Source organism: Bufo gargarizans, chromosome 6 (genome assembly GCF_014858855.1).
Source record: "Bufo gargarizans isolate SCDJY-AF-19 chromosome 6, ASM1485885v1, whole genome shotgun sequence".
Lineage (NCBI taxonomy): Eukaryota > Metazoa > Chordata > Amphibia > Anura > Bufonidae > Bufo > Bufo gargarizans.
Window position 1 is genome coordinate 59,645,688 of NC_058085.1, and position 25,571 is coordinate 59,671,258.

A 25,571-nucleotide genomic window follows, 5' to 3' on the forward strand; every position below is an offset into this window, starting at 1 on the left:
CTGAGCGCAGTTTACAAACTGACCGCTATTGGCTGCAGGCAGTTGTACTCATTACATTAATCTGCTGTAAAGCTGCAGATCTGCAGGGTTTTTGGGAAGAGATGGAATACAGCCCCATCCCCCAAAAATAGTGGCCGAGTAGATAATGCTTAGACTTATGGGTGTGTATAGTGTTGCTGTCCTTTCTTAGCTAGGGCTTTGCCAATACCATACGCCAGACATTAAATCCCTCCATCCTCTGTTGACTCTGTCCCGGCCTACACAGCAAAGCTGACCAGCGAGCTACTGAAAAAGTCAGCTTATTGTATGTGCTCCAATGTCTACTGCGAAAAGCATGAATATTGCAACATTATTATTTTTTTGACTATTAATTTAAAAAAATAAAAAAAATACAAGCGAAATTTATCAACCTGAAATCCGCCTTTTTAGGAGTATTTCAGACGCAGATTGCGGCGCAATAGTTGCACCTCAATCTGCGACTTTTCCCGGCCCACGCCATGCCCACTTTTTTAGACCTGCCGTGAGCGGAGAAAAGTCGCAGCCAGCTTTTACATTTAGATGCGCCAAAGTGATGAAGAGGCTGGCGCCTTTTCATAACTCCCGTGGATCCAGGACAGGAGTCTAAAACGCCGGTCTTAATAAAGGACTCCCTAGGTTTCTAATAGAAATACTATATCATCTTCTGATGAGCCATTCCCTTTAAGGTGATTACGGACTATGACTACTTGGTTGCAGCAATCTACCTGGTAGGAGGTCTTCAGGACAATCCACCATGGGGGAAACATCAATGCAAAATCGCCTCTTCACACCAATAGGAAGAAGCCAGCCGTTCTCTAGCGCCACCTATGGGTGGCTACCCTGCAGGTCAATATCTGACCATTTTTCCTTTTAGTACTTACTTTTAACTTTACACAAAGTTTTGCAGATTCCCAAGTCAAACATGGGAGCCACTGCGCAGATGATGACCGCAGCAAGAGCGGCTTTGGGAATGTAGAAGAATAGAGGAGTGAGGTATCCTAGTGAAAAGATCACTAGCAGCCCTGTGAAGACATGGAAAATGGAATTACATATCACTATGGGTTTAACTTTTTACTTGCTCTTTTCATCTTCTATACAGTAGTTTTTCTAGCTATACAGCAGAGGCATAACCACCACTCCTATCCTCCTCGTTGGTGGAAGGTTTTGACTGCAGCAATGACATGCACGTATACGGCACGACTGCTGAAGCCAATCATTGGCTTCAGCAGTATATGGCATGAGCTTGTTGAGGCCACTGATTGGCTGCAGCAGTCACGTGCGATATGTCACCACAGCAAAGCCCGCTGGGGAGGACGGTGCAGCGGTGCTGGAATGGAAGGGGTTCCGGACAGCATGTACTGTTTAGTTTATTTTTTTATTATTCTAATCGTGTCCCTGTCTTTTTTTCCAAATTTAACTTGGCTCCTTTCAAGGGGTTCTCCAGGCTTTCTTGAAGCTGAGTGCTGCCGTGTAGATGAAGAATAGTGCCTCGAACTTCCGGTCCGCAGCTCCGGAAAAAATAGGACATGTCCTATTCTTGTCCTCAGCTGCGGACAAGAATAGACATTTCTATTGGGGTGTCGGCCCGGTGTTTTGTGGATCCGCAAAACACTGCGGACGTGTGAATGGACCCTAAGTTGCCTTAATTTTTCCCCCAAAATTCTGGCACAGTTTTGGCGCATGGTCAAGTCATCTTCTACACTGCAACGGGTAAAATCTGTGGCAGATTTACAATGTGCATCACAGGTCAAGTTATGTGCAGGGTTAAAGATAGATTTTTTTTTGTGTAAAATCTCATCCACTTTGCAGGTACTGTAATCCGCAATGAAAGATCAGAAGTTTATATGTCACATGAGGCACCTGAGGGGTTAACTGTTGCTGATTGCAGCTCCCTGTCATAGAGGTCGGGTGCCGGCTATGTGATTCTGCCGCCGGCACCTGCCTCTTGTATTTGTACTAATGGTTTAAAAACATTGGTGGCGCAGTGTGCCCCCCCAGTATTAAATCATTGGTGGCGCAGTACGCCCCCCCAACATTAAGTCATTGGTGGCGCAGTGCACCCCCCCAATATTAAATCATTGGTGGCGCAGTACGCCCCCCCAAAATAAAGTCATTGGTGGCGCAGTGCACCCCCCCCAGTATTAAGTCATTGGTGGCGCAGTGCACCCCCCCAGTATTAAGTCATTGGTGGCGCAGTGCACCCCCCCAGTATTAAGTCATTGGTGGCGCAGTGCACCCCCCCAGTATTAAGTCATTGGTGGCGCAGTGCACCCCCCCCAGTATTAAGTCATTGGTGGCGCAGTGCACCCCCCCCAGTATTAAGTCATTGGTGGTGCAGTGCACCCCCCCCAGTATTAAGTCATTGGTGGCGCAGTGCACCCCCCCCAGTATTAAGTCATTGGTGGCGCAGTGCACCCCCCAGTATTAAGTCATTGGTGGCCCGAAAAGTCCAAACTATTAAAATATTTAAAAATATCGATGGCAATTCAACATTTTTAGTCACCTTGTCCCCCAAAAAATTGGATAGGACTGTTCTATTATGGGCCGACGTTCCATAAAATGCGGAATGCACGTGGCTTTTTTGGTGTTTTATTTTTTTCGCGTGGTATCGAATGGTAAAGTATCGCAATACTTTTTTATGGTATTGAAATCTAATTAAAATTTTGGTATCGTGACAACCCTAGGTCTAATTACTATGTATAAATATATCAGGGGTCAGTACAGAGATCTCTCCCATCAGCTATTTATCCCCAGGACTGTGACGAGGGGACATCCTCTGCGTCTGGAGGAAAGAAGGTTTGTACACAAACATAGAAGAGGATTCTTTACGGTAAGAGCAGTGAGAATATGGAACTCTCTGCCTGAGGAGGTGGTGATGGTGAGTACAATAAAGGAATTCAAGAGGGGCCTGGATGTATTTCTGGAGCGTAATATTACAGGCTATAGCCACTAGAGAGGGGTCGTTGATCCAGGGAGTTAGGCCTCATGCACACAAACGTATTTTCTTTCTGTGTGGCTGTTTAGTTTAGTTTTTTGCGGACTGTATATGGAACCATTCATTTCAATGGATCCACAAAAAAAAAAAAAAATTTAAGTTTCTCTGTGTGCATTCCGTTTCCGTACTGCAAAAAAAACAGAACATGTCCTATTGTCCGCATTATGGACAAGGATAGTACTGTTCTATTAGGGGCCAGCTGTTCTGTTCCGCAAAATACGGAACGCACACGGACGTCGTCCGTATTTTTTGCAGATACGTTTTTTGCGGATCGCAAAATACATACGGTCGTGTGCATTAAGCCTTATTCTGATTGCCTGATTGATTCCAAACGTACGCAGAGCGAACAAACGCCCGGTATAGTCGCTGTTCTAAAGCAATGACGTATTATAAACCAAAACTAGACTCAGAACAGCTTAGTCTGAACAAGTACGAAAATTTTTATTAAACTCACAATAATAAAAGTTACATATATCCATACATATAGATGAGCAGCACAATGCCACACAGGATAACGTTAAATGATCTGTAGTAAAACCAATGACAATAAATCATCCCAGATCATGCAGAATGTATTCTTACATGACTAACAGTCAATACAATATAAAGTGCATAGTGCAAATTGTAAACAATGACTGGGGGGAAAATTACAAAAATCAATACAGACCAAGTCCTCCTGGATCCCTACACGTGTTTCGCGTTTTGCTTCCTCAGGGGATACTGATGGTGTGTGTTGCCTGTTCATATATAGTCTGCATGTTGATTAGAACATAAATCACCTGAACCTATCATGCAGGCCGAAAACCGGAAGTACGGTGCGTTCCACGCTGGAACGCACACCCACTTCCGGCTCCGTCCGTGTCCGGACACTTTATATAGCCCTAAATAACCCTTCTGCATCGAAGGGAACTTATCCCAACAAGGACCGCAATAGAACCAACCATTTTAATGCCCAGTATTCAGGAGTGTGGAAAAGAGGCATCAGACAACGATGTGAAAAGGGCCGCTCTACAAACCGGAACCGGAAGTCCGGCATGCGGTCCACGGTGGAACGCATCGGCCGTATCAAGCCGAGGTTACCGCCACCCATAGCTCCGCCTTGGATGATGACATCATACGTATAGATCGCCGGCCTGCTATGCGTTTCACCGTGGAGCGCAGGCGGAGCACACACTTCCTGAACATGGAGGTGTCAACAAAATGGCCAGTTAGTCTGATCATGGAACTCCAACCGATGTACATGTGTACATGGGCGTTCCGACCAAGATGGCCACATATACCTCAAGGGGGCACCTTAGAAATATTGGGGGGGGGAATATAAAATATATTACAGGAGTATAAAGATCAATATAAATATTGTACGTTAACCAATTTGAAGGATCTAATACTAAATAATTAGTAATATATAATAAAAAAGTGAAAAAAGAAAAATAAAGAGTGACACATACTAACATAAAAAGTAATGAAGTGCTGAGTGAAAAAAAGGGGTGCAGAAGGGTGATGGTGAAAGAAGAGGGGAGATTTATTATTATAAATATATCATACACATACAAATAGAATAGAGGTATCTCCAATTCTTGATATATAGCATAAGTGAAAACACCATTATTAAAATTCAAAACCTCTCTTTAGGTATCTCTAATCATGAGTTAATCTATTTATTCTAAGTGAATGTCCAAGTCGTTCCTGTGTTCAGCATGAAGAGTGTTCTTATTAAAATTTCCTATTAGACCATTCTTCGATGAACTACATTGTCCACGCCTCCCCAGAAATTGATGTCGGCCATACATATGCGCGCATATAATAGGCAGCCTCACGGAATGGTGACCAGAAAAAAACAGGTATATAATCCTATCAAAGCAGAAAAGAACAGAATTAAAAAACATAAAACCAAAAATTTAAAAGGGTCACAGGTATACACATCACCTAGACCTACAGAGGAGATCACGAGAAAAAATATATAAATATACATTATTGATCTAGCCCAAAAATGGCGAAAAACTCAAGGCCTCATTGAGGCCCAACGGAATAACAGTGTTCAATTCAAAAATCCATTTGACCTCCTTTTGGGCGAGGATCTTCTTCCAGTTACCCCCCCTCCCACTTATCAAAACCCTATCAATTCCTCTTACCTTCAAAAGAGAGGCATCACAGTTATGATGAGTCTTGAAGTGTCGGGGGACCGTTTTCAAACTCTGGACGTCATCCTCATCTTTTGCTCCCAAAATTCCGAGCACATGCTCTCGTGTCCTACGTCTCAGCTGTCTAGATGTCATTCCTACGTAGGATAAGTTACAGGGACACGTGGCTACATAGATGACTCCTGCTGTTAAACATGAGATCGTGTGTGTGATCTCATAATTTTTACGTCCAGAAGAATCTGTAAAAGAATTTGTGCACAGAACATTGGGACAAGCCACACATTTGCCGCACGGACGGCATCCCCATTTGGGGCCCTTAGAGCCAAAAAGATAACCTGCGGTCTTACCCTCGTAATGACTGTGGACTAAAATGTCCTTTAAGTTCTTTTCTCGTCGGAAAGTTAGAGAGGGATGCTGAGGTACATAACTTCGCAAGGTGTGGTCCATTCTAAGTATGTTCCAATGCTTTCGCAAAACCGAGGTGAGTTCTGAATGTCCAGAGTTGTATGATGTAATGAACCGGACTATTTTAGTCCCCTTCTCCTGTTTCGCTCGGTCTTCCAATAATTTCGATCTTTTACTATGCTTCGCTCGCAGATATGCCTTCTTCACGGAACGGTCACTATATCCACGGTCCTTGAATCTTTTAGCTAGAGCCATTGCCCATTTTTCAAAATCCTCATCCTTGGAGCAGATTCTTTTCAGCCTTAAAAACTGTCCCACCGGTATACCGTCAAGTAATTTGTTTGGATGGTAGGAGTCGGCACGGAGGAGACTGTTCACAGCGGTCGGCTTCCGATACAGGTCTGTGTGGATAAAACCGTCATTGTCAACATTCAGGGCAACATCCAGGAAATCCATTTTTAATCTCCCCATCTTATAAGTCAAATGGATATTCATATCGTTTATATTGAGGAGTGTCATGAATTCCTGTAGATCATCCATGTTGCCCTGCCAGATCATCAGCACGTCATCAATATAACGGCTCCACATATGGACCTTCTCAATATGTTTTACCGGATCAGTCAAGAAGATGCTTCTCTCCCACAGCCCCAGGAAAAGATTCGCATACGAGGGCGCACAAGACGCCCCCATCGCGGTTCCCTGGAGCTGTAGGTAGAAGCATCCCTTGAATATGAAAAAATTGTGACGCAGTGTGAAATCCAATAATTCCAGAATAAATTCTGCGTACTCACTTTGCGTGTTGGAGGTCATCAGATAGTGTGTTACAGCTCGAATCCCATCTTCGTGGCGAATAGATGTATATAATGACTCGACGTCACATGTCACTAGGATCATGTCCTCTTCCAATGATAGACCATCGACCTTCCGTAGTAGATCCCCGGTGTCCTTGAGATACGAGGGTAAACTATCAACAAACGGTCGCAGGACGTGATCGATCAACTTCCCGACAGCCTCACACATACTATTGTTACCTGAGACTATCGGCCGTCCTTGTGGGACTTTCGCATTTTTATGGATCTTTGGCAGCATGTAAAAAGTTGCAATGGTCGGGTCAATGGTGAGTAGACAAGTTTGTTCTTTACCGGTAATTATTCCTGTATCTACTGCTTTCTGTAAAATCTTTCCCAAGTCCTCCTGAAAAGCAGACAGTGGATTAAATGTCAATTTTCGATAACAGCTTGGGTTCTTGAGTTGTCTAAAGGCCTCCCGTTCGTACATATCTGTGGGCCATAATACCACATTGCCTCCTTTGTCTGAGCTTTTTATAACAAGGTGCTCGATCTTGTTGAGTTGTTTTAAGGCAACACGCTGTCTTCTATTAAGGTTGTCTCCTGATGTAAATTTCTTAATAGATCTCAATTCTTCTGTGACAACCTTAACAAAGATGTCTATGTTCGGAAATAGTGACATTGGGGGAAATTTCTTAGATTTAGGTATCAGGACTGCAGGTAGTCTACTCACCGGTGCCACATCTGTTTGTTCATTCTGTAGTTCCTCCAAAACGTAAATTGCTTCCAGTTCCACCGCTGTGAACATAGTGTCCTCCGTGCCGCCCCTGTGATACAACTTCTTAAAAGTGAGATTGCGTGCAAATAACTGTAAATCCTTCACCGCTGTAAAGAGATCGAATCCTGATTCGATCTCTTTACAGCGGTGAAGGATTTACAGTTATTTGCACGCAATCTCACTTTTAAGAAGTTGTATCACAGGGGCGGCACGGAGGACACTATGTTCACAGCGGTGGAACTGGAAGCAATTTACGTTTTGGAGGAACTACAGAATGAACAAACAGATGTGGCACCGGTGAGTAGACTACCTGCAGTCCTGATACCTAAATCTAAGAAATTTCCCCCAATGTCACTATTTCCGAACATAGACATCTTTGTTAAGGTTGTCACAGAAGAATTGAGATCTATTAAGAAATTTACATCAGGAGACAACCTTAATAGAAGACAGCGTGTTGCCTTAAAACAACTCAACAAGATTGAGCACCTTGTTATAAAAAGCTCAGACAAAGGAGGCAATGTGGTATTATGGCCCACAGATATGTACGAACGGGAGGCCTTTAGACAACTCAAGAACCCAAGCTGTTATCGAAAATTGACATTTAATCCACTGTCTGCTTTTCAGGAGGACTTGGGAAAGATTTTACAGAAAGCAGTAGATACAGGAATAATTACCGGTAAAGAACAAACTTGTCTACTCACCATTGACCCGACCATTGCAACTTTTTACATGCTGCCAAAGATCCATAAAAATGCGAAAGTCCCACAAGGACGGCCGATAGTCTCAGGTAACAATAGTATGTGTGAGGCTGTCGGGAAGTTGATCGATCACGTCCTGCGACCGTTTGTTGATAGTTTACCCTCGTATCTCAAGGACACCGGGGATCTACACGGAAGGTCGATGGTCTATCATTGGAAGAGGACATGATCCTAGTGACATGTGACGTCGAGTCATTATATACATCTATTCGCCACGAAGATGGGATTCGAGCTGTAACACACTATCTGATGACCTCCAACACGCAAAGTGAGTACGCAGAATTTATTCTGGAATTATTGGATTTCACACTGCGTCACAATTTTTTCATATTCAAGGGATGCTTCTACCTACAGCTCCAGGGAACCGCGATGGGGGCGTCTTGTGCGCCCTCGTATGCGAATCTTTTCCTGGGGCTGTGGGAGAGAAGCATCTTCTTGACTGATCCGGTAAAACATATTGAGAAGGTCCATATGTGGAGCCGTTATATTGATGACGTGCTGATGATCTGGCAGGGCAACATGGATGATCTACAGGAATTCATGACACTCCTCAATATAAACGATATGAATATCCATTTGACTTATAAGATGGGGAGATTAAAAATGGATTTCCTGGATGTTGCCCTGAATGTTGACAATGACGGTTTTATCCACACAGACCTGTATCGGAAGCCGACCGCTGTGAACAGTCTCCTCCGTGCCGACTCCTACCATCCAAACAAATTACTTGACGGTATACCGGTGGGACAGTTTTTAAGGCTGAAAAGAATCTGCTCCAAGGATGAGGATTTTGAAAAATGGGCAATGGATCTAGCTAAAAGATTCAAGGACCGTGGATATAGTGACCGTTCCGTGAAGAAGGCATATCTGCGAGCGAAGCATAGTAAAAGATCGAAATTATTGGAAGACCGAGCGAAACAGGAGAAGGGGACTAAAATAGTCCGGTTCATTACATCATACAACTCTGGACATTCAGAACTCACCTCGGTTTTGCGAAAGCATTGGAACATACTTAGAATGGACCACACCTTGCGAAGTTATGTACCTCAGCATCCCTCTCTAACTTTCCGACGAGAAAAGAACTTAAAGGACATTTTAGTCCACAGTCATTACGAGGGTAAGACCGCAGGTTATCTTTTTGGCTCTAAGGGCCCCAAATGGGGATGCCGTCCGTGCGGCAAATGTGTGGCTTGTCCCAATGTTCTGTGCACAAATTCTTTTACAGATTCTTCTGGACGTAAAAATTATGAGATCACACACACGATCTCATGTTTAACAGCAGGAGTCATCTATGTAGCCACGTGTCCCTGTAACTTATCCTACGTAGGAATGACATCTAGACAGCTGAGACGTAGGACACGAGAGCATGTGCTCGGAATTTTGGGAGCAAAAGATGAGGATGACGTCCAGAGTTTGAAAACGGTCCCCCGACACTTCAAGACTCATCATAACTGTGATGCCTCTCTTTTGAAGGTAAGAGGAATTGATAGGGTTTTGATAAGTGGGAGGGGGGGTAACTGGAAGAAGATCCTCGCCCAAAAGGAGGTCAAATGGATTTTTGAATTGAACACTGTTATTCCGTTGGGCCTCAATGAGGCCTTGAGTTTTTCGCCATTTTTGGGCTAGATCAATAATGTATATTTATATATTTTTTCTCGTGATCTCCTCTGTAGGTCTAGGTGATGTGTATACCTGTGACCCTTTTAAATTTTTGGTTTTATGTTTTTTAATTCTGTTCTTTTCTGCTTTGATAGGATTATATACCTGTTTTTTTCTGGTCACCATTCCGTGAGGCTGCCTATTATATGCGCGCATATGTATGGCCGACATCAATTTCTGGGGAGGCGTGGACAATGTAGTTCATCGAAGAATGGTCTAATAGGAAATTTTAATAAGAACACTCTTCATGCTGAACACAGGAACGACTTGGACATTCACTTAGAATAAATAGATTAACTCATGATTAGAGATACCTAAAGAGAGGTTTTGAATTTTAATAATGGTGTTTTCACTTATGCTATATATCAAGAATTGGAGATACCTCTATTCTATTTGTATGTGTATGATATATTTATAATAATAAATCTCCCCTCTTCTTTCACCATCACCCTTCTGCACCCCTTTTTTTCACTCAGCACTTCATTACTTTTTATGTTAGTATGTGTCACTCTTTATTTTTCTTTTTTCACTTTTTTATTATATATTACTAATTATTTAGTATTAGATCCTTCAAATTGGTTAACGTACAATATTTATATTGATCTTTATACTCCTGTAATATATTTTATATTCCCCCCCCCCAATATTTCTAAGGTGCCCCCTTGAGGTATATGTGGCCATCTTGGTCGGAACGCCCATGTACACATGTACATCGGTTGGAGTTCCATGATCAGACTAACTGGCCATTTTGTTGACACCTCCATGTTCAGGAAGTGTGTGCTCCGCCTGCGCTCCACGGTGAAACGCATAGCAGGCCGGCGATCTATACGTATGATGTCATCATCCAAGGCGGAGCTATGGGTGGCGGTAACCTCGGCTTGATACGGCCGATGCGTTCCACCGTGGACCGCATGCCGGACTTCCGGTTCCGGTTTGTAGAGCGGCCCTTTTCACATCGTTGTCTGATGCCTCTTTTCCACACTCCTGAATACTGGGCATTAAAATGGTTGGTTCTATTGCGGTCCTTGTTGGGATAAGTTCCCTTCGATGCAGAAGGGTTATTTAGGGCTATATAAAGTGTCCGGACACGGACGGAGCCGGAAGTGGGTGTGCGTTCCAGCGTGGAACGCACCGTACTTCCGGTTTTCGGCCTGCATGATAGGTTCAGGTGATTTATGTTCTAATCAGTATGCAGACTATATATGAACAGGCAACACACACCATCAGTATCCCCTGAGGAAGCAAAACGCGAAACACGTGTAGGGATCCAGGAGGACTTGGTCTGTATTGATTTTTGTAATTTTCCCCCCAGTCATTGTTTACAATTTGCACTATGCACTTTATATTGTATTGACTGTTAGTCATGTAAGAATACATTCTGCATGATCTGGGATGATTTATTGTCATTTGTTTTACTACAGATCATTTAACGTTATCCTGTGTGGCATTGTGCTGCTCATCTATATGTATGGATATATGTAACTTTTATTATTGTGAGTTTAATAAAAATTTTCGTACTTGTTCAGACTAAGCTGTTCTGAGTCTAGTTTTGGTTTATGATTGCCTGATTGGAGTCGTGAAGGAATTTTTTTTCCCCTAAAGTGGAGAAAATTGGGTTCTACCCCACAGAGGTTTTTTTTGCCTTCCTCTGGATCAACTTGCAGGATAACAGGCCGAACTGGATGGACGAACTTTTTCAGCCCTATAAACTGTTACTATGAATCTGACCCCAGTCAAAGTCACTCAGATCCTTTCACTTGCCCATTTTCCCTGCTTCTAACACATCAACTTCAAGACCTGATCACCATGTGAACTAGACCTTACGTCTGTAGCCAGAAAATACTGTTCATGGGAAATGGGTTCTTGTTTTGTGGCCTTGCCGAGTCTCACCTGTGAGGATGCCACCGGCCGGGGTACACACGCCAGTCTGAGAATTAAGCGCCGTTCTAAATACAAGCAGAAAATCAGATAGAGGAATATCCGTTTAGGGTGACTTTACATGCATTTCTGACTTTCTCACCTCCCAAAGCTTCCTGTTACAGGATATGCGGAGAGGAAGGAGCCCAAAAAATTTGTCAGTCCTATAGGAAAGGAACATAGGAAAGAAATCAGTCTAATCTACCACCATTAACCTATGGATCCTTAGGCCTCATACAGACGGCCGTAGTATATTGCTGATCCGCAAAACACGGATACCCGCCATGTGCGTTTCGCAATTTGGGGACCGCACATGGCCGCAACTATAATAGAAAATGCCTATTCTTGCCGGTGATTGCGGACAAGAATAGGACATGCTCTATCCTTTCCATGGAGCCGCGGAACGAAACCACGGATGCAGACAGCACATCTTTTCCGACCCCAGTGAAATCAATGGGTCTGCCCCTGTTCCTCAAAATATGTGAAACAGGTGCAGACCCGTTCCTACGGCCGTCTGAATGGGCCCTTAGAAATATGTATGACAGAGAAGGAAACACTCTCTTCCAGGGGCAGATGGTAACTACAAGCTACTATCAGCCAGGGATTGACCGAGTGCTTCTGAGCCTTTATTGCAGCAATTGGTAGAAGTCTCCGCCAAAGTGCAGGTATTATTTAACCACTACTTGCTTAAATGGAATGTGACACCAGAAAATTACCTACTGATCAAATCATATTCTTATGTTAAACATATTTTTAAAGATTATTTGGTGGTTATTTTTCATTTTCCATATCTATCTATTTAAATAAAAAAAATCTTGCTCTGTACAGATCACTTTACTGCAGTTATCTGCTCATCATTACAGGCAAGATTAGAATGACAGATATCACCTCTGTGTGTAGATAACATAAGATCCACCATTCACAATAGGTGATATCACAGCTTATCTACTCCCTCCTGACCCCTGCACAGGTCGCAGAGCATGCCTAGAAAACTCTTTCCTAGAAGTCCATCAGATCCTCTCCTGTCTATTGCATCCCATTATGGCCCAAGATGGCTGCTGGAAAGTATCTCTCTAAATGCTGTTAAGAACAGCTCCGGCAAGATGGCCGCTCTCATAATCCTGATCAAAACAGGTTAAAAAAAAGGAAACGTATTGCTATTTGGTTTTAACTGACTGGGGGCGACACATTCCCTTTAAAGTAGTCCCACAGACTTTGGAATGGAGCAGCAGAACACATGCTCCACTGCCGCTCTATTCAAACAGGGGACACAGGACCCTCTAATGGTATTGGATCCCACCAATCTACAGATGTCACCGATCCAGGGGGAAAGCCCCTTTAAAGCCACCAACCTTCATAGGTCATGACTGAACCACGTAAACAGTAAAAGCAGAAAGAGGTTTAGAACAGGTCACACCGTGCGCACGTGGCACGGTGGATTTCGGAGGTTACCTATCGCGAGCAGCTCCTGGTTGGTGTTGATTCTGTAGTTATTCTGAGAAGCTGCAAAAACAGAAAAGAAAACCTTCAAAAAGGTCAAAGGAAAATAATACTAAAATGAACATATTGGGGGTCATTTGCTAAGACCAGCTTTTTACTCCGGTCTAATCCCCCCCACCACACTGCCATTAGATTCGATAAATGACCCCCATTTACTGCAAAAACTGGACTCCACCCAAAACCGGAAAGTACTTTGAGGGCTTCGTCACACTGGCTTATTTTCTGACATTTTAAAATGCATAAAAAAAACAAAACAAAAAAAAAAAACTGATGTTACACCACTACCGTTTTTAATGTCAGTCTTGATCTACTTATTGGTGGCGTACGATGTGGCAAGTGTCTCTTAAAGGGGTTTTCTGGGAGTAGAATATTGATGATCTATCGGGACCCCCACCAGTCAGATATTGATGACCTATAGTAGGCATGCTCAAACTGTGGCCCTCCAGCTGTTGTAAAACTACAACTCCCACAATGCCCTGCTGTAGGCTTATACCTGTAGGCTGTTCGGGCATGCTGGGAGTTGTAGTTTTGCAACAGCTGGAGGGCCGCAGTTTGAGGATGCCTTCTATGGGTCATCAATATCTGACTGGTGGGGGTCCGACTCCCTCTCCGATCAGCTGTTTGAAGAGGCTGCGGCTAGGGATGAGTGAATCGACTTCGGATGAAACATCCGAAGTCGATTTGCATAAAACTTTCTTCCAATACTGTATGGTGCGCGCGCTCTGTACAGTACTAGAATGTATTGGCTCCGATGAGATTACTTCGCGAAGTCTCTTCATAAATGAATTTGTACTGTAAAAAAAAACATTTCCGGAACTCGGGTTCGGTTCCAAGGGGTACCTTACAAATGACCAAGAAGGACCCTATCTGGGTATAGGTGTATTCAGCAAAACTCACAAGAACAGCCTGAGTAGGCCAACTCCCCAGCTTGATCCAGATATATTTAGCTGTGTTAAAATGTTAATTGTATTAGCTTTATATAAAAAATCTAAAATGTGAGCTAACCAAAGAGATAATAAAAATAGCTGTTGACTGTGTCCCAAACTCGCTCGTCTTTCAAGTCTGAGCGATTTTGTGGTGGTGGGGATGTGCACACTCCCTGCGCTGTCACTTAAAGGGGTTCTGTAGTTTGTTATAACTGATGATCTATCCTCTGGATAGATCATCAGCATCTGATCGGCGGGGGTCCGACACCCGGGACCCCCGCCGATCAGCTGTTGGAGAAGGTAGCGGCACTTGAGAAGCGCCGCAGCCTTCTCACTGTTTACCGCAGGCCCAGTGATGTCACGACTAGTATCACTGGCTAAGCTCCATTCAAACAGCTGATCGGCGGAGGTCCCGGGTGTCGGACCCCCGCCGATCAGATGCGGATGATCTATCCAGAGGTTTAAACAAACTGCAGAACCCCTTTAAGTGACGCTAACAACTCAACTTACGGCTAGTGAATTCACCGGCTCGCTAAGGAGATGGATCACCCTAGTATAATCATTGCTGCTGCATGATGCTAGAACGCGGACAACAGTCGACAGATTCCTAAAACCTAAAACTGCCCCCGACAGGTTTCGCCAGCTAACCTGGCTTCTTCAGGGGTTTGAGGGAGACTTGAAGGGGGGCGCTGCTAGCGTGATATACATAGACTCAGGCGCACGATTGACAGGTAGAGCATCAAAAGACCTGGCAGTACGTCATATATATGAAAATGACCTTCCAAATTAAATTTCCTATCATTTTCACTGAGGAATTGAACACTTCCCCATTTTATTTTGGGGCAGGTACATCGATGGTGTACTGATACTTTGGGACAGCACTACAGAACCCTCACAATTTTGCTGAACAATTGAATCACAATGACATTGGTTTGAAGTTTACCTTTGAGATAGATGATCATTCTCTCACCTTCCTGGACCTCAGGATCTCTGGGGACTCTGGTGGCCGTATCCTTACAGACATATTTCGTAAGCCCACTTCCACTAATAATCTTTTGGATTGGGAAAGTCATCACCCTTTATCATAAAAAAAAAAAGAGGAATTCCTACTGGGCAATATATTAGGGCTGGTAGGAATTGTTCTGATGAGCATAGCTTCCTCAGAGAGAGCAATAACTTATTTCAGAGATTCAGTGAAAGGGGCTACCCCAAAAAATACCTTGCATAAGGCTTTTGGCCGAGCAAAAACAACGAACCGTTCAGACCTATAGCGGTAATGATGTAATTACTATGCGTCCCAGCATCACACAGGGAAAAATTTAAGGGACATTCTTGTCCATAGTTTTGTTTTTACCCCAGAGTTGTCGGGTACCACTTAGCTCAAATCCAAAGAGGTAGGTACGTACCCATGTGGTATGTGCACTTTTTGCCGTTATCTCCAAAAATTAGAACACTTTATTAATCCAGTTGACAGCAAAAGATATGAAATAAGGGAATTTATCAATTGCCAGACTACTGGTATCATTTAGGCCTTTTGCACACAAACATGTGCGCCCCATGGTCGTGCTGCTGCCCGCAAATTGCTGGCCTCAATGCAGGAACACCCACCGTGGGGCAGCTGCAGCGGATCGAGGACCCATTCACTTTAATGGGTCTGCGATCCAGCTGTTACGCAAAAAGATAGGACATGTTCTATCTTTTTGAGGAACGGAAGTACGGGGCGAAACCCCACGGAAGCACTCCGTAGTGCTTCTGTAGGGTTCCATTCCGTGCTTCCGTTCCGCATCATTCCGCATGTCCGGGTTTGCAGACCCATTGAAATGAATGGGTCCGCGATCCACTGCGGCTGCCCCACGGTGGGTGTTGGTGCTTTGCAAGACAGTTCAAGAATTTAGATGCCGAATTAGTCAACACATCAGTAGTGTCAACACAAAAGGTGACACTACAATTTCCAGACATGTGGTACATTTTCATGGGGTGACCCTAAATGCTTAAGGTTTTGGGGCATCTGTAAAAAATCATTAGGTGCCAGAAAAGACAATCTGGATAAAATCCTGTTGCAAGAAGAAACTAGGTGGATCTATAGGTTGGACAGTTTGAGCCCTAGAGGCCTCAATGAGGGCTTCACATTTTCTTGGAAATCTTGCTATTATTTTGTATCACACAGTATATGTTATATCCATTGTAGGTGAGCAGTAGGGACACTGCTATTATTTTGTATCACACAGTATATGTTATATCCATTGTAGGTGAGCAGTAGGGACACTGCTATTATTTTGTATCACACAGTATATGTTATATCCATTGTAGGTGAGCAGTAGGGGCACTGCTATTATTGGCACAATGCCCGTAACGTGTATTATTATTATTTTTGTATTATTTTGAAGTTATTTTTTTTTAAAACTGTAATGCACTTCACCTAGAAATAATCTAAGTCCGTGCGCATCCTCTTTAGGCAAGCACGGCAGTCCGCAACTCGGAGTCCAGGCGCATTGCGCGACTGCGCAGGACGTCAGCAAGCGGGGAATCCCCCTCCACATCGGTGGAGCGGGGATAGGCAAGTACGCAGTATTGAGCCACATTGGATATTATATGGAAGGTCATTTTCATATATATGACGTACTGCCAGGTCTTTTGATAATCTACCTGTCAATCCTGCACCCGAGTCTATTTATATCACGCTAGCAGCGCCCCCCTTCAAGTCTGCCTCAAACCCGAAACAATGGATCCGTAAAAAACAGACCGCAAAATACTGAAAAAAACATACAGTCGTGTGAAAGAGGCCTAAAATAGAATCTGCCATGATGAATTTGAACATGCCCGATCCTTTGTCCTCAAGGAAGATAAGCCATCGCAAGGGGAGTCTGGCAGCATCTTATTCCACCCCCTATTGAGTACACAAGCAAGCTCGGCCGAGTGTGCATGTGTACAGGGAGGTTGAGATAATAGCCGTCGGACCCCTCTAACCTGTATGGTTGCCTTTATGTAATTTTTGCTAAATGTTAGTGGACCACTTACCGAAAGCTCGTGCAATGGCTACGCTCTCCAGTAATCCCATCAGTGGAATGATGAAGAGTCCAGCTCCAATATCCTGTTCGAGAAATACACAGTATAATATCACTAATATTAAGTGTTTCTCCGGGGATATGAACACACACTTACCTGGTGACAAGTTTTTTATCTTTCCAGCTGCAGATCTGCCTAATCTTGGGCTGACCCTCCGTCATCCAAGATGGCGGGACAGCATCTCAGACTACCTGATGCACACTCTGCCTGGGTAGTCTAACACCGTTCCTGCTTGTTCAGCCCTGCCCTTGGATTGGCCAGCACGTTTGCAGCACTGACCAATGGCACAGGATGCACCAGGTAGCCTGAGAAGCGGTGCACCATTTTGGATGGCAGAGAAGGAACTTGGGAATTGGTGGATCTGCAGCTAAAAAGATGAAAAGAAGGAGGGTTCCAGGTAAATGTTCTCTTTGTTCCCCAGTTAATGTGACTTTTTTTCTTGAAGCAAAGTTTTTAAGGCCATGGACACCTTTGGGGTACTTTTTTATGATTGCATTTTAGTCATTTTAGACTTAAAATATTTTTTTAATTTGGTCTTTAATAAAAATATTCAGCAGCTTTGTCATGAAGGGTTACCGTATTTTTCGCCTCATAAGACGCACCCCCATTCCCCTAAAATGGGGGGGGGGATGCTAGTGCGTCTTATGGGGTGAATACAGGGCAAATATATATATAAAATGTGCGGTGCATTGCAGAGTACATCGCAGGCTGCGCTGTATAGAAACAGCAGCCTGCGATGTACCAGACACGTGTACCTGGAGAGGGAGAGCCCGGCAGCCGCAGCCCGTGCTTGTTGATTGGGACGGCCGCTGGGTGGTAGGATCAGGTGGTGTGGCTGGTGCAGGGTGACAGAGAACAGCCAGCCCCATCTGGTGGAGGTTGGCAGGGACCAGTCGGCCGGCAGAGTTGCAGGGAGACATTGTGTACGTGCCGTGGCATGGAAGCTGATTGAGGGCTGATAGGAGGCCTGAATGGGGGTCTTATTCAGATTGGGGCTCTTATCTGAGGTCTGATTAGGGCTGTCATCTGAGTTCTAATTAACATGGGGGGTCTGATTGCTGGTCTGACCCGAGATGTAATGAAAAATATTTTTTTCTTATTGTCCTCCTCTAAAACCTAGGTGCATCTTATAGGGCGAAAAATACGGTACCTTCTGCCTAGCGGTGAGAATCATACTTTGTGTTGGTCATCTAATAACCCTCATCTCTAAATTACTTATAGTTCAAAAACACTTATTTAAGCCATATTCTTATCTGTAACATAAGAACTGAGCTATAATGAGTGTTTAAGCCTCATTCACATGTCCATGTCCGTGCTCAAATCCGTGAGCAGGTGGTCAGTGATGCATCCTTGAAGCTGTCCGTGAAGGATCCATGTTGGGTCCATGTGGACGTTTGTTGCTGTCCTTGTTTCACTGACATTGAACAGCTGAAAAATAATTTTCAAAGCATCTCTCCTTAATGATCCGTGGTTTTCACGGACACATAGACTATAATGGGCGTAAGGGATCCGGGAACACGGACCAAGATAGGACATGCATCCATGCTGAAAACACGGACCCACGGACCGTGCTAACACACTGATGTGTGAATACACACATTCAAATGAATGGGGACGTGTGCTGTCCGCGGAGAACACGTACAGCACACGTACATTTAACACTTACGTGTGAATGAGGCTTTATAAGGTCAGAGATTAGAAATAAGGAGACATCAGCTGAGCTGCCTGATGGGGCACACACGGAGCATGCTTCTACAGAATCTAAAGGCTGTACACAGGAAGAGGCTCAACATTTTTAATAAAGACCAATTTAAAAAAAGATTTTTAACTCTAAATGAGGACAATGCAATAATATCAAAAAAATTGCCCCCAAAGGTGTCCATAGCCTTTAAGGATTTGTTTTACCTAATGTACCCATTTATGTTACCACTACTGTACATAGAAATATGAAGAAACATTACTACACATAGACATGTCAGATTACACTTCACCTACCCCGACCATTTCACTGAATGGTACAGTGCGATTGTCAATCTTCTCGGAGAAAGGAGGCAGCTGAAACTCCGGGAGACCTTCTGCAGTCTTTCCGGTCAGGATGAATGGCTGTAAACCCATAACATGGAAGGAGTAGGCCACTAGACCTGCAGCGACTACCACGATTGCATTCCGAGCTATAACATACAAAGATTTATGGGCGCCCATGAGCCACAACGTTAAAACCTAATATTATGTATATCCCCTTCTTGCCACCAAAACAGCTGTAATCTGTCAGGACATGGACTCCACAAGTCCACCACTATCTTTTTTTGCAATTTGGACTACAGTAGCTATTTAGTGGTTTCAGACCAGGCAGGTTAGCGTTCATCCCCACCCCCCCCCCCCCCCCCACACACACAATGAGCTTTGGGTGCCCATGATCCTATTTTGGGTTCAGCAGTTATTCTTCTTTGAACCACTTTTGGCAGGTACTAACCACTGCATACTGGGAGCACCCCACAAGAACTTCCATTTTGGAGATGCTCTAATGAAGTCATCTAGCCATCACAATGTGGCCCTTGTCAAGGTTGCTAAGATCCTTAGGCTGGTTTCATACGTGCTTTGCGGGAACATGCACGATTTTTCCGCGCGAGTGCAAAACATTGTAATGCGTTTTGCACGCGCGTGAGAAAAAGCGGCACGTTTGGTACCCAGACCCGAACTTCTTCACAGAAGTTCAGGGTTTAGGTTCGGTGTTGTGTAGATTTTATTATTTTCCCTTATAACAGAAAATATCAGCATTCTTAATACAGAATGCATAGTACAATAGGGCTGGAAGGGTTAAAAAAAATAAAAATAATTTAACTCACCCTAATCCACTTGTTCGCGCAGCCTGGCTTCTCTTCTGTCTTCTTCTTTGAGGAATAGGACCTTTGATGACGTCACTGCATTCATCACATGGTCCATCACATGATCTTTTCTTACCATGGTGATGGGTCATGTGACGGACCATGTGATGAGCGCAGTGACGTCACCACAGGTCCTTTTCCTGTGCACAGCAAAGATGAAGACAGAAGAGAAGTCGGGCTGTGCGATCAAGTGGATTAAGGTGAGTTATATTATTTTTTTTAACCCCTCCAGCCCTATTGTACTATTCATTATGTATTCAGAATGCTATTATTTTCCCTTATAACCATGTTATAAGGGAAAATAATAATGACGGGGTCCCCATCCCGATCGTCTCCTAGCAACCGTGCATGAAAATCGCACCGCATCCGCACTTGCTTGCGGATGTTTGCGATTTTCACGCAGCCCTATTCACTTCTATGGGGCCTGCGTTGCGTGAAAAACGCACACTATAGAACATGCTGCGATTTTCACACAAGTGATGCGTGAAAATCCCCGCTCATGTGCACAGCCCCATAGAAATGAATGGGTCCGGCTTCAGTGCGGGTGCAATGCGTTCACCTCACGCATTGCACCCGCGCGGAAATCTCGCCTGTGTGAAAGGGGCCTTAAAGGGGTTGTGCATGAATGTCCGCTGGGCTCCCTAGCTGTGGACATGCAGATGTTTTCAACAAGGGAGCCCAGCAGAGTATCGCAGGCCTAGAGGAGAAGGAGCAGGGAGCTACCACCAGGAAGCAGCCAAGTCATCTTCCCTTTACAGTTCTGGCCTTTCCTAACAAACCCCGTCCCCCCGATTCTAGCCCAACCCCTTTAAACTTGTCCATTTTCTGCGCCTCCAACACAACGTCTTATCTTCAAGAGCTGACTGTTTACCTGCTGCTTCATATATCCCCGACATTAAAAGGTGCCATTGTCATGAGATAATTCACATCATCACTTTAATGTTATGGCTGATGGAGATATATATATATATATATATATATATATATATTTGTACAGAAGTCTGTTCTTCTTCACCGATGTAATGTACCTGTGGTAGTTAACCAGACAATGACGTAGCAGAGCTGATGACATCTCGGCATGCCTCTATACGTCCTTGGAAAATGTTCTTTCATGAATTTCAACGCCATGAGAAAAGCAATGCAAAGAAATCCAAGAACAGCATCCCCAGGTCTAAAAAGCATAAAACACAACAAATGAGAGTTAGGAAACTTGCTTTCATTTCTAGGGCCCTGTTCAGAAAGCATCTTGACTAGTGTTGAGCGATTTCAAGTTCGGTGTACAAGGTTCGGGTTATCTAAGAATTCCGTTATGAATTCCGCTACCACGGACCATAACCCGAATCTTGTACGCCGAACTTGAAAACAGAAGTTTGCTGATGCCTAATCTCGACACCGGAATTTTGGCGCGGCCATGTCCTTTCTTGGTGTACATATAAAGTGTATAGAGCATGAACAAGAAAGCATTGGGAAGTGCAATCTGTGTCAAAAGGCTGTCTGAACGGGGCCTTACAAACAATGCTTTTGAAAGATTAAAACTGTGCCGTGATTGGGGTGCTAGAGGCAAGAAAGACTGTTTTCATACGTTTGTAGAACGTTATAGAAAAACACAAATTAACATGGAAACTGTTGGATAAAACGATGGCGCTAACCTGGTAGATGGAAGCTTGTGGAATGTTTCATAAACTTGTAAAATGAATTGGCGAGGTATATCCTTCAAACCTAGAAGATTCTGAAAGAAACCAGAAAACAAACTAAGAACAAAATGAAATAACGCAGTTTACCTGTAGGTTTAGATCGGCACACGCTTCACATAACAGCATGAAGGGTGAAAAAAATCCCCGGACGAGGCTACTTTCATGGACTCAAACCAGCAAGAAGTTGACAAGAAGACAAGTTCATACTGTCCCTAGTCATGTGCCAAAAAGACCACCAAACTGTAATCTTCTACCTTGTAGAGAACCTGCCCCATGGTCCAGATTGTAGCTCCTGCACGCCGCCTGGATATCTCCATCATTCCCAAAGACTTTATATGAAGTATCTGAGCGCAAGAGCGGCTGCCGCTCCATTCGAGCAGGTGATACAGGACATCAGCTCTCATGATCAGTAAGGGTTCCAACATTGAGACCCCAACCAATCAGACACTTGTCACCCATCCATTCAGTATGCTTCTGGATGCAGCTGCCATATCCAGTGGATATGCGATAAATGTGTAGGGAACCTGTCAGCACAACATTGGTCTTCAAACAGCCTGGAGCACTTTAAAAGTTGACTCATTGTGTCCTTATATGATTCTTCTGTATTCTCAATGCAGCCAAAGACATCTTTATAGCCCTGCTGTAAGCTGATCAGCGCTTTGAGGTCAAAGAGTCTGGCACCTTCTTGCCTGAAGTCAAGGTTGCTGTGCCCAAATTCTGCCCCTTCTCTTTTGACTAAAATTTGCCTGTGCCTTTGATGTTTGCCTGTGCTAGGGAACATCAATCAAATTGGAAGGGGCAGGATTGAGGCGCCACAACCTTGACTTCAGGCAAGAAGGTGCCAGATTCCTTGACTTCAAAGTGCTGATTAGCCGACATCAGGAGCAGAGAAGATGATTTTCGCTGCCGTCAGAAGAATCATACAAGAACACTATCCAGAACACCATGAGCTGACTGGTGAGGTACTCAACACGGTTTGGAGGCCGGTATTGTGCTGACAGTGACATACTTTAACTCCTATATGCAATGGGTATACATGCACGTTCATCTTCCACTTTGTAAAAAAATAAAAAGATGAAGAACATAAATGTATTCAAAATATCTGACTACTCGGATATAGTAAAAGCGGTGGCCTAGAGGTCTCAGCATTCGCCCTTCGAACATACCTTCACTTGGCTAAATCCGATAGTGACGGCGGCAGCTGAAGTAAAGGCTTTGATGACAGGGTACGAAATAAAATCCAAAAGAAAACCTGACATAAAACACAAGGTTGTTAGCGACTATGGATGCTTAGGGTAAGATGCATCAAAAAGTTATTTAAAAAAAAGTGAATGGAAAGAGAATTTACCAAACTTCAACAGTCCCATGGCCAACTGTATGCACCCAGATAGGAAAGCCAGGAGAACGGCCAGGGACACGTCTCCGGATGTGTAGACAGACACGAGGAGGGACATGATGGCGGTGGGGCCCAACGTCACGTCTTTGGACGTCCCAAACAGGCAGTAAATAAAGCCGCCGATGTAGGATGAATACAGTCCATACTACCAGGAGGAAGAATACACGAGGTTAAATCATCATCCCCTACAATCTTCCTGATCATCATTATAATAATAAAAATAAGGGTATTCGGACCCCCCAAAATAATCATTTTTCAGGGGTCAAAATGTAGAGAAAAAAAAAATATGGGAGGGGCGTCTGACCACACCAATCTAATATGAATCAGTACCCTGGATAACCCTTTTAAAGGGGTATTCCCATGTGAGACAATGGGGGCATATCACTAGGCTATGCCCCCATTGTCTGATAGGGGGACCCGCACCTACACCGAGAACGGAGTGGGGAAGGTGGTGGCCGGAGGACCCCAGGTTTCACCGGGTCCAGCCACCACCAAGTGCTCCCCCCATAGTACTGCATGGGAGCACGCCGCGCTTGCGCAGCCACCGCTCCCATTCATTTCTATAGGGCCAGTCCTCAGCTATTTTCAGTGGCCTCATAGAAATGAATGGAGGGCGGCTGCGCAACTTTCAGGCCTCCTTTCCCAATGTAGGTGCGGGTCCCAAGGGTGGGACCTGCACCTATCAGACAATGGGGGGCATATCCTAGCGATATGCCCCCCATTGTCTGAGATAGGAAAACCCCTTTAAGCCAAGGCCAATCTATGGCTGACTCCGCATGCCTTACATGTGCACTTACCTGCAGATTTCAGCGACCAAGGTATACCCTGATGTCCATACAGAAGTCTTCAGGTACATGTGGATGGGGTTTAGAAAATAAGACAGATTTATAATGCAGAGTCTGCACTGAAAATACGCCATGTCTGGAGACAGCCTAGGGCCATGTTCACACATCTGCTTTCCATAGGACAGTGTTTCCCAACCCGTGTGCCTCCAGCTGTTGCAAAACTACAACTCCCAGCATGCCCGCACAGCCAAAGGCTGTCCAGGCATGCTGGGAGTTGTAGTTTTGCAACAGCTGGAGGCACACTGGTTGGGAAACACTGCCATAGGAAATCCAAGCTGTCATTCATACAGAGCTACAGGTTCACTGTGGAACTTCTCAGTGAAATCAATGGGAGGTATAAAAACCACATCAAAATCAGCTTCAGAGGAAACCTCAGTAAAAAAGCGAAAAAGTGGACTTTTGATGTGGATTCCAGGCCCACATTTTCAGTGCACTGATATAACCCTAAGGGGAGGTCCACGAGGGGTTGGATTATTTCCACAGCAAATCCTCATTGAAATCATCGGCTTCAAATCATCACAAAATGTAGAAGTGCGGCATTGGTGCGGATTTGCCTGCAGACTGCGCGCTTGGTTCAGCTGAGCGTGCATGTGTTCTCATTGGGGACAGCCAGGTATACAGATGGCAGACACTTCTGCCGAAGGCTTATCTGCCACCAGGACAGAGAATCAGGCATGTTGAAATTCAGCATGCCCGATCCTCGCTTCTCCCGATATCAGTCAGACGAGAATCAGCAGGCTCAGATGGTCACCTTAAAGCGGTTGTGTCACTTCAGCAAATGGCATTTATCATGTAGAGTAAGTTCATACAAGGCACTTACTAATGTATTGTGATTGTCCATATTGCTTCCTTTGCTGGCTGGATTCATTTTTTCATCACATTATACACTGCTTGTTTCCATGGTTACCGACCACCCTGCAATCCATCAGCTGTGGTCGTGCTTGCACAATATGGGAAAAAACACTAGCCTATGTGCGCTCCTATGGTCCTGGCCACCAGAGAGGCCAGCGCTTTCTCCTATAGCAGGCATGCTCAACCTGCAGCCCTCCAGCTGTTGCAAAACTACAACTCCCATCATTCCTGAACAGCCTACAGAAGGGCACGGTGGGAGTTGTAGTTTTACAACAGCTGGAGGGCCGCAGGTTGAGCATGCCTGTCCTTATAGTGTGCAAGCACCACCACTGATGGATTACAGGGTGGTCGTAACCATGGAAACGAGCAGTGTATAATGTGATGGAAAAATGAATCCTGACAGCAAAGGAAGCAATATGGGCAATAACAATTAGTAAGTGGTTTGTATTAACTTTCTCTACATGATAAATGCCACTTGCTGAAGTGAGACAACCCCTTTAAGGCTAAATGCACATGATCAGTATTACGTGCAGATTTTCTGCACAGATTTGCGTACGGAAAATCCGCACCGTAGGTCATGTACATTGTATTCTATGAGAATCTGACATTTTCATGCACATGATGCAGATTTTTTCCTACGGTGCGGATTTTAAAATCTGCAGCAGGTCAATTAATTTTATTTTTCCTCTCCAGATTTTCTCCTTTCACTTCAATGGGGAGTGGAAAATCCCCACCAAATACACACCAATTGATGTGGATTGACCGCACGGATTTCCCTGCGAACACCTGCGGATTTCAGTGTGGATTGTCCGCACATAAATCCTGAACGTGTGCATTTACCCTAAGGCCTAGTTCACACGATTGTTTTTTTGTGAGTGTACGGGACGTTTTTTGTGTTCCGTATACAGTCCATATACGGAACCATTCATTTCAATGGATCCGCATTAA

General features: G+C 44.3%; 1 protein-coding gene across 7 annotated transcripts in view; it reads right to left on the minus strand.

The window, feature by feature from the left end:
* SLC26A11 (solute carrier family 26 member 11) overlaps positions 1-25,571 on the minus strand; it is a 57,381-nt gene that overhangs the window by 15,466 nt on the left and 16,344 nt on the right. For 6 of the 7 annotated variants that reach the window (XM_044300331.1, XM_044300329.1, XM_044300332.1 and 3 more), the window contains 10 exons: positions 22,879-23,071; positions 22,697-22,782; positions 21,486-21,565; positions 20,865-21,007; positions 18,947-19,122; positions 16,904-16,976; positions 12,912-12,962; positions 11,563-11,623; positions 11,433-11,488; positions 900-1,040 (listed from right to left, as the gene is read on the minus strand). In XM_044300331.1, coding sequence (XP_044156266.1) covers positions 900-1,040; positions 11,433-11,488; positions 11,563-11,623; positions 12,912-12,962; positions 16,904-16,976; positions 18,947-19,122; positions 20,865-21,007; positions 21,486-21,565; positions 22,697-22,782; positions 22,879-23,071 — 1,060 coding nt within the window. Of the gene's footprint in view, positions 1-899; positions 1,041-11,432; positions 11,489-11,562; positions 11,624-12,911; positions 12,963-16,903; positions 16,977-18,946; positions 19,123-20,864; positions 21,008-21,485; positions 21,566-22,696; positions 22,783-22,878; positions 23,072-23,723; positions 23,771-25,571 lie in introns of all 7 variants that reach the window. The other variant, XM_044300334.1, reaches the window with a different exon arrangement.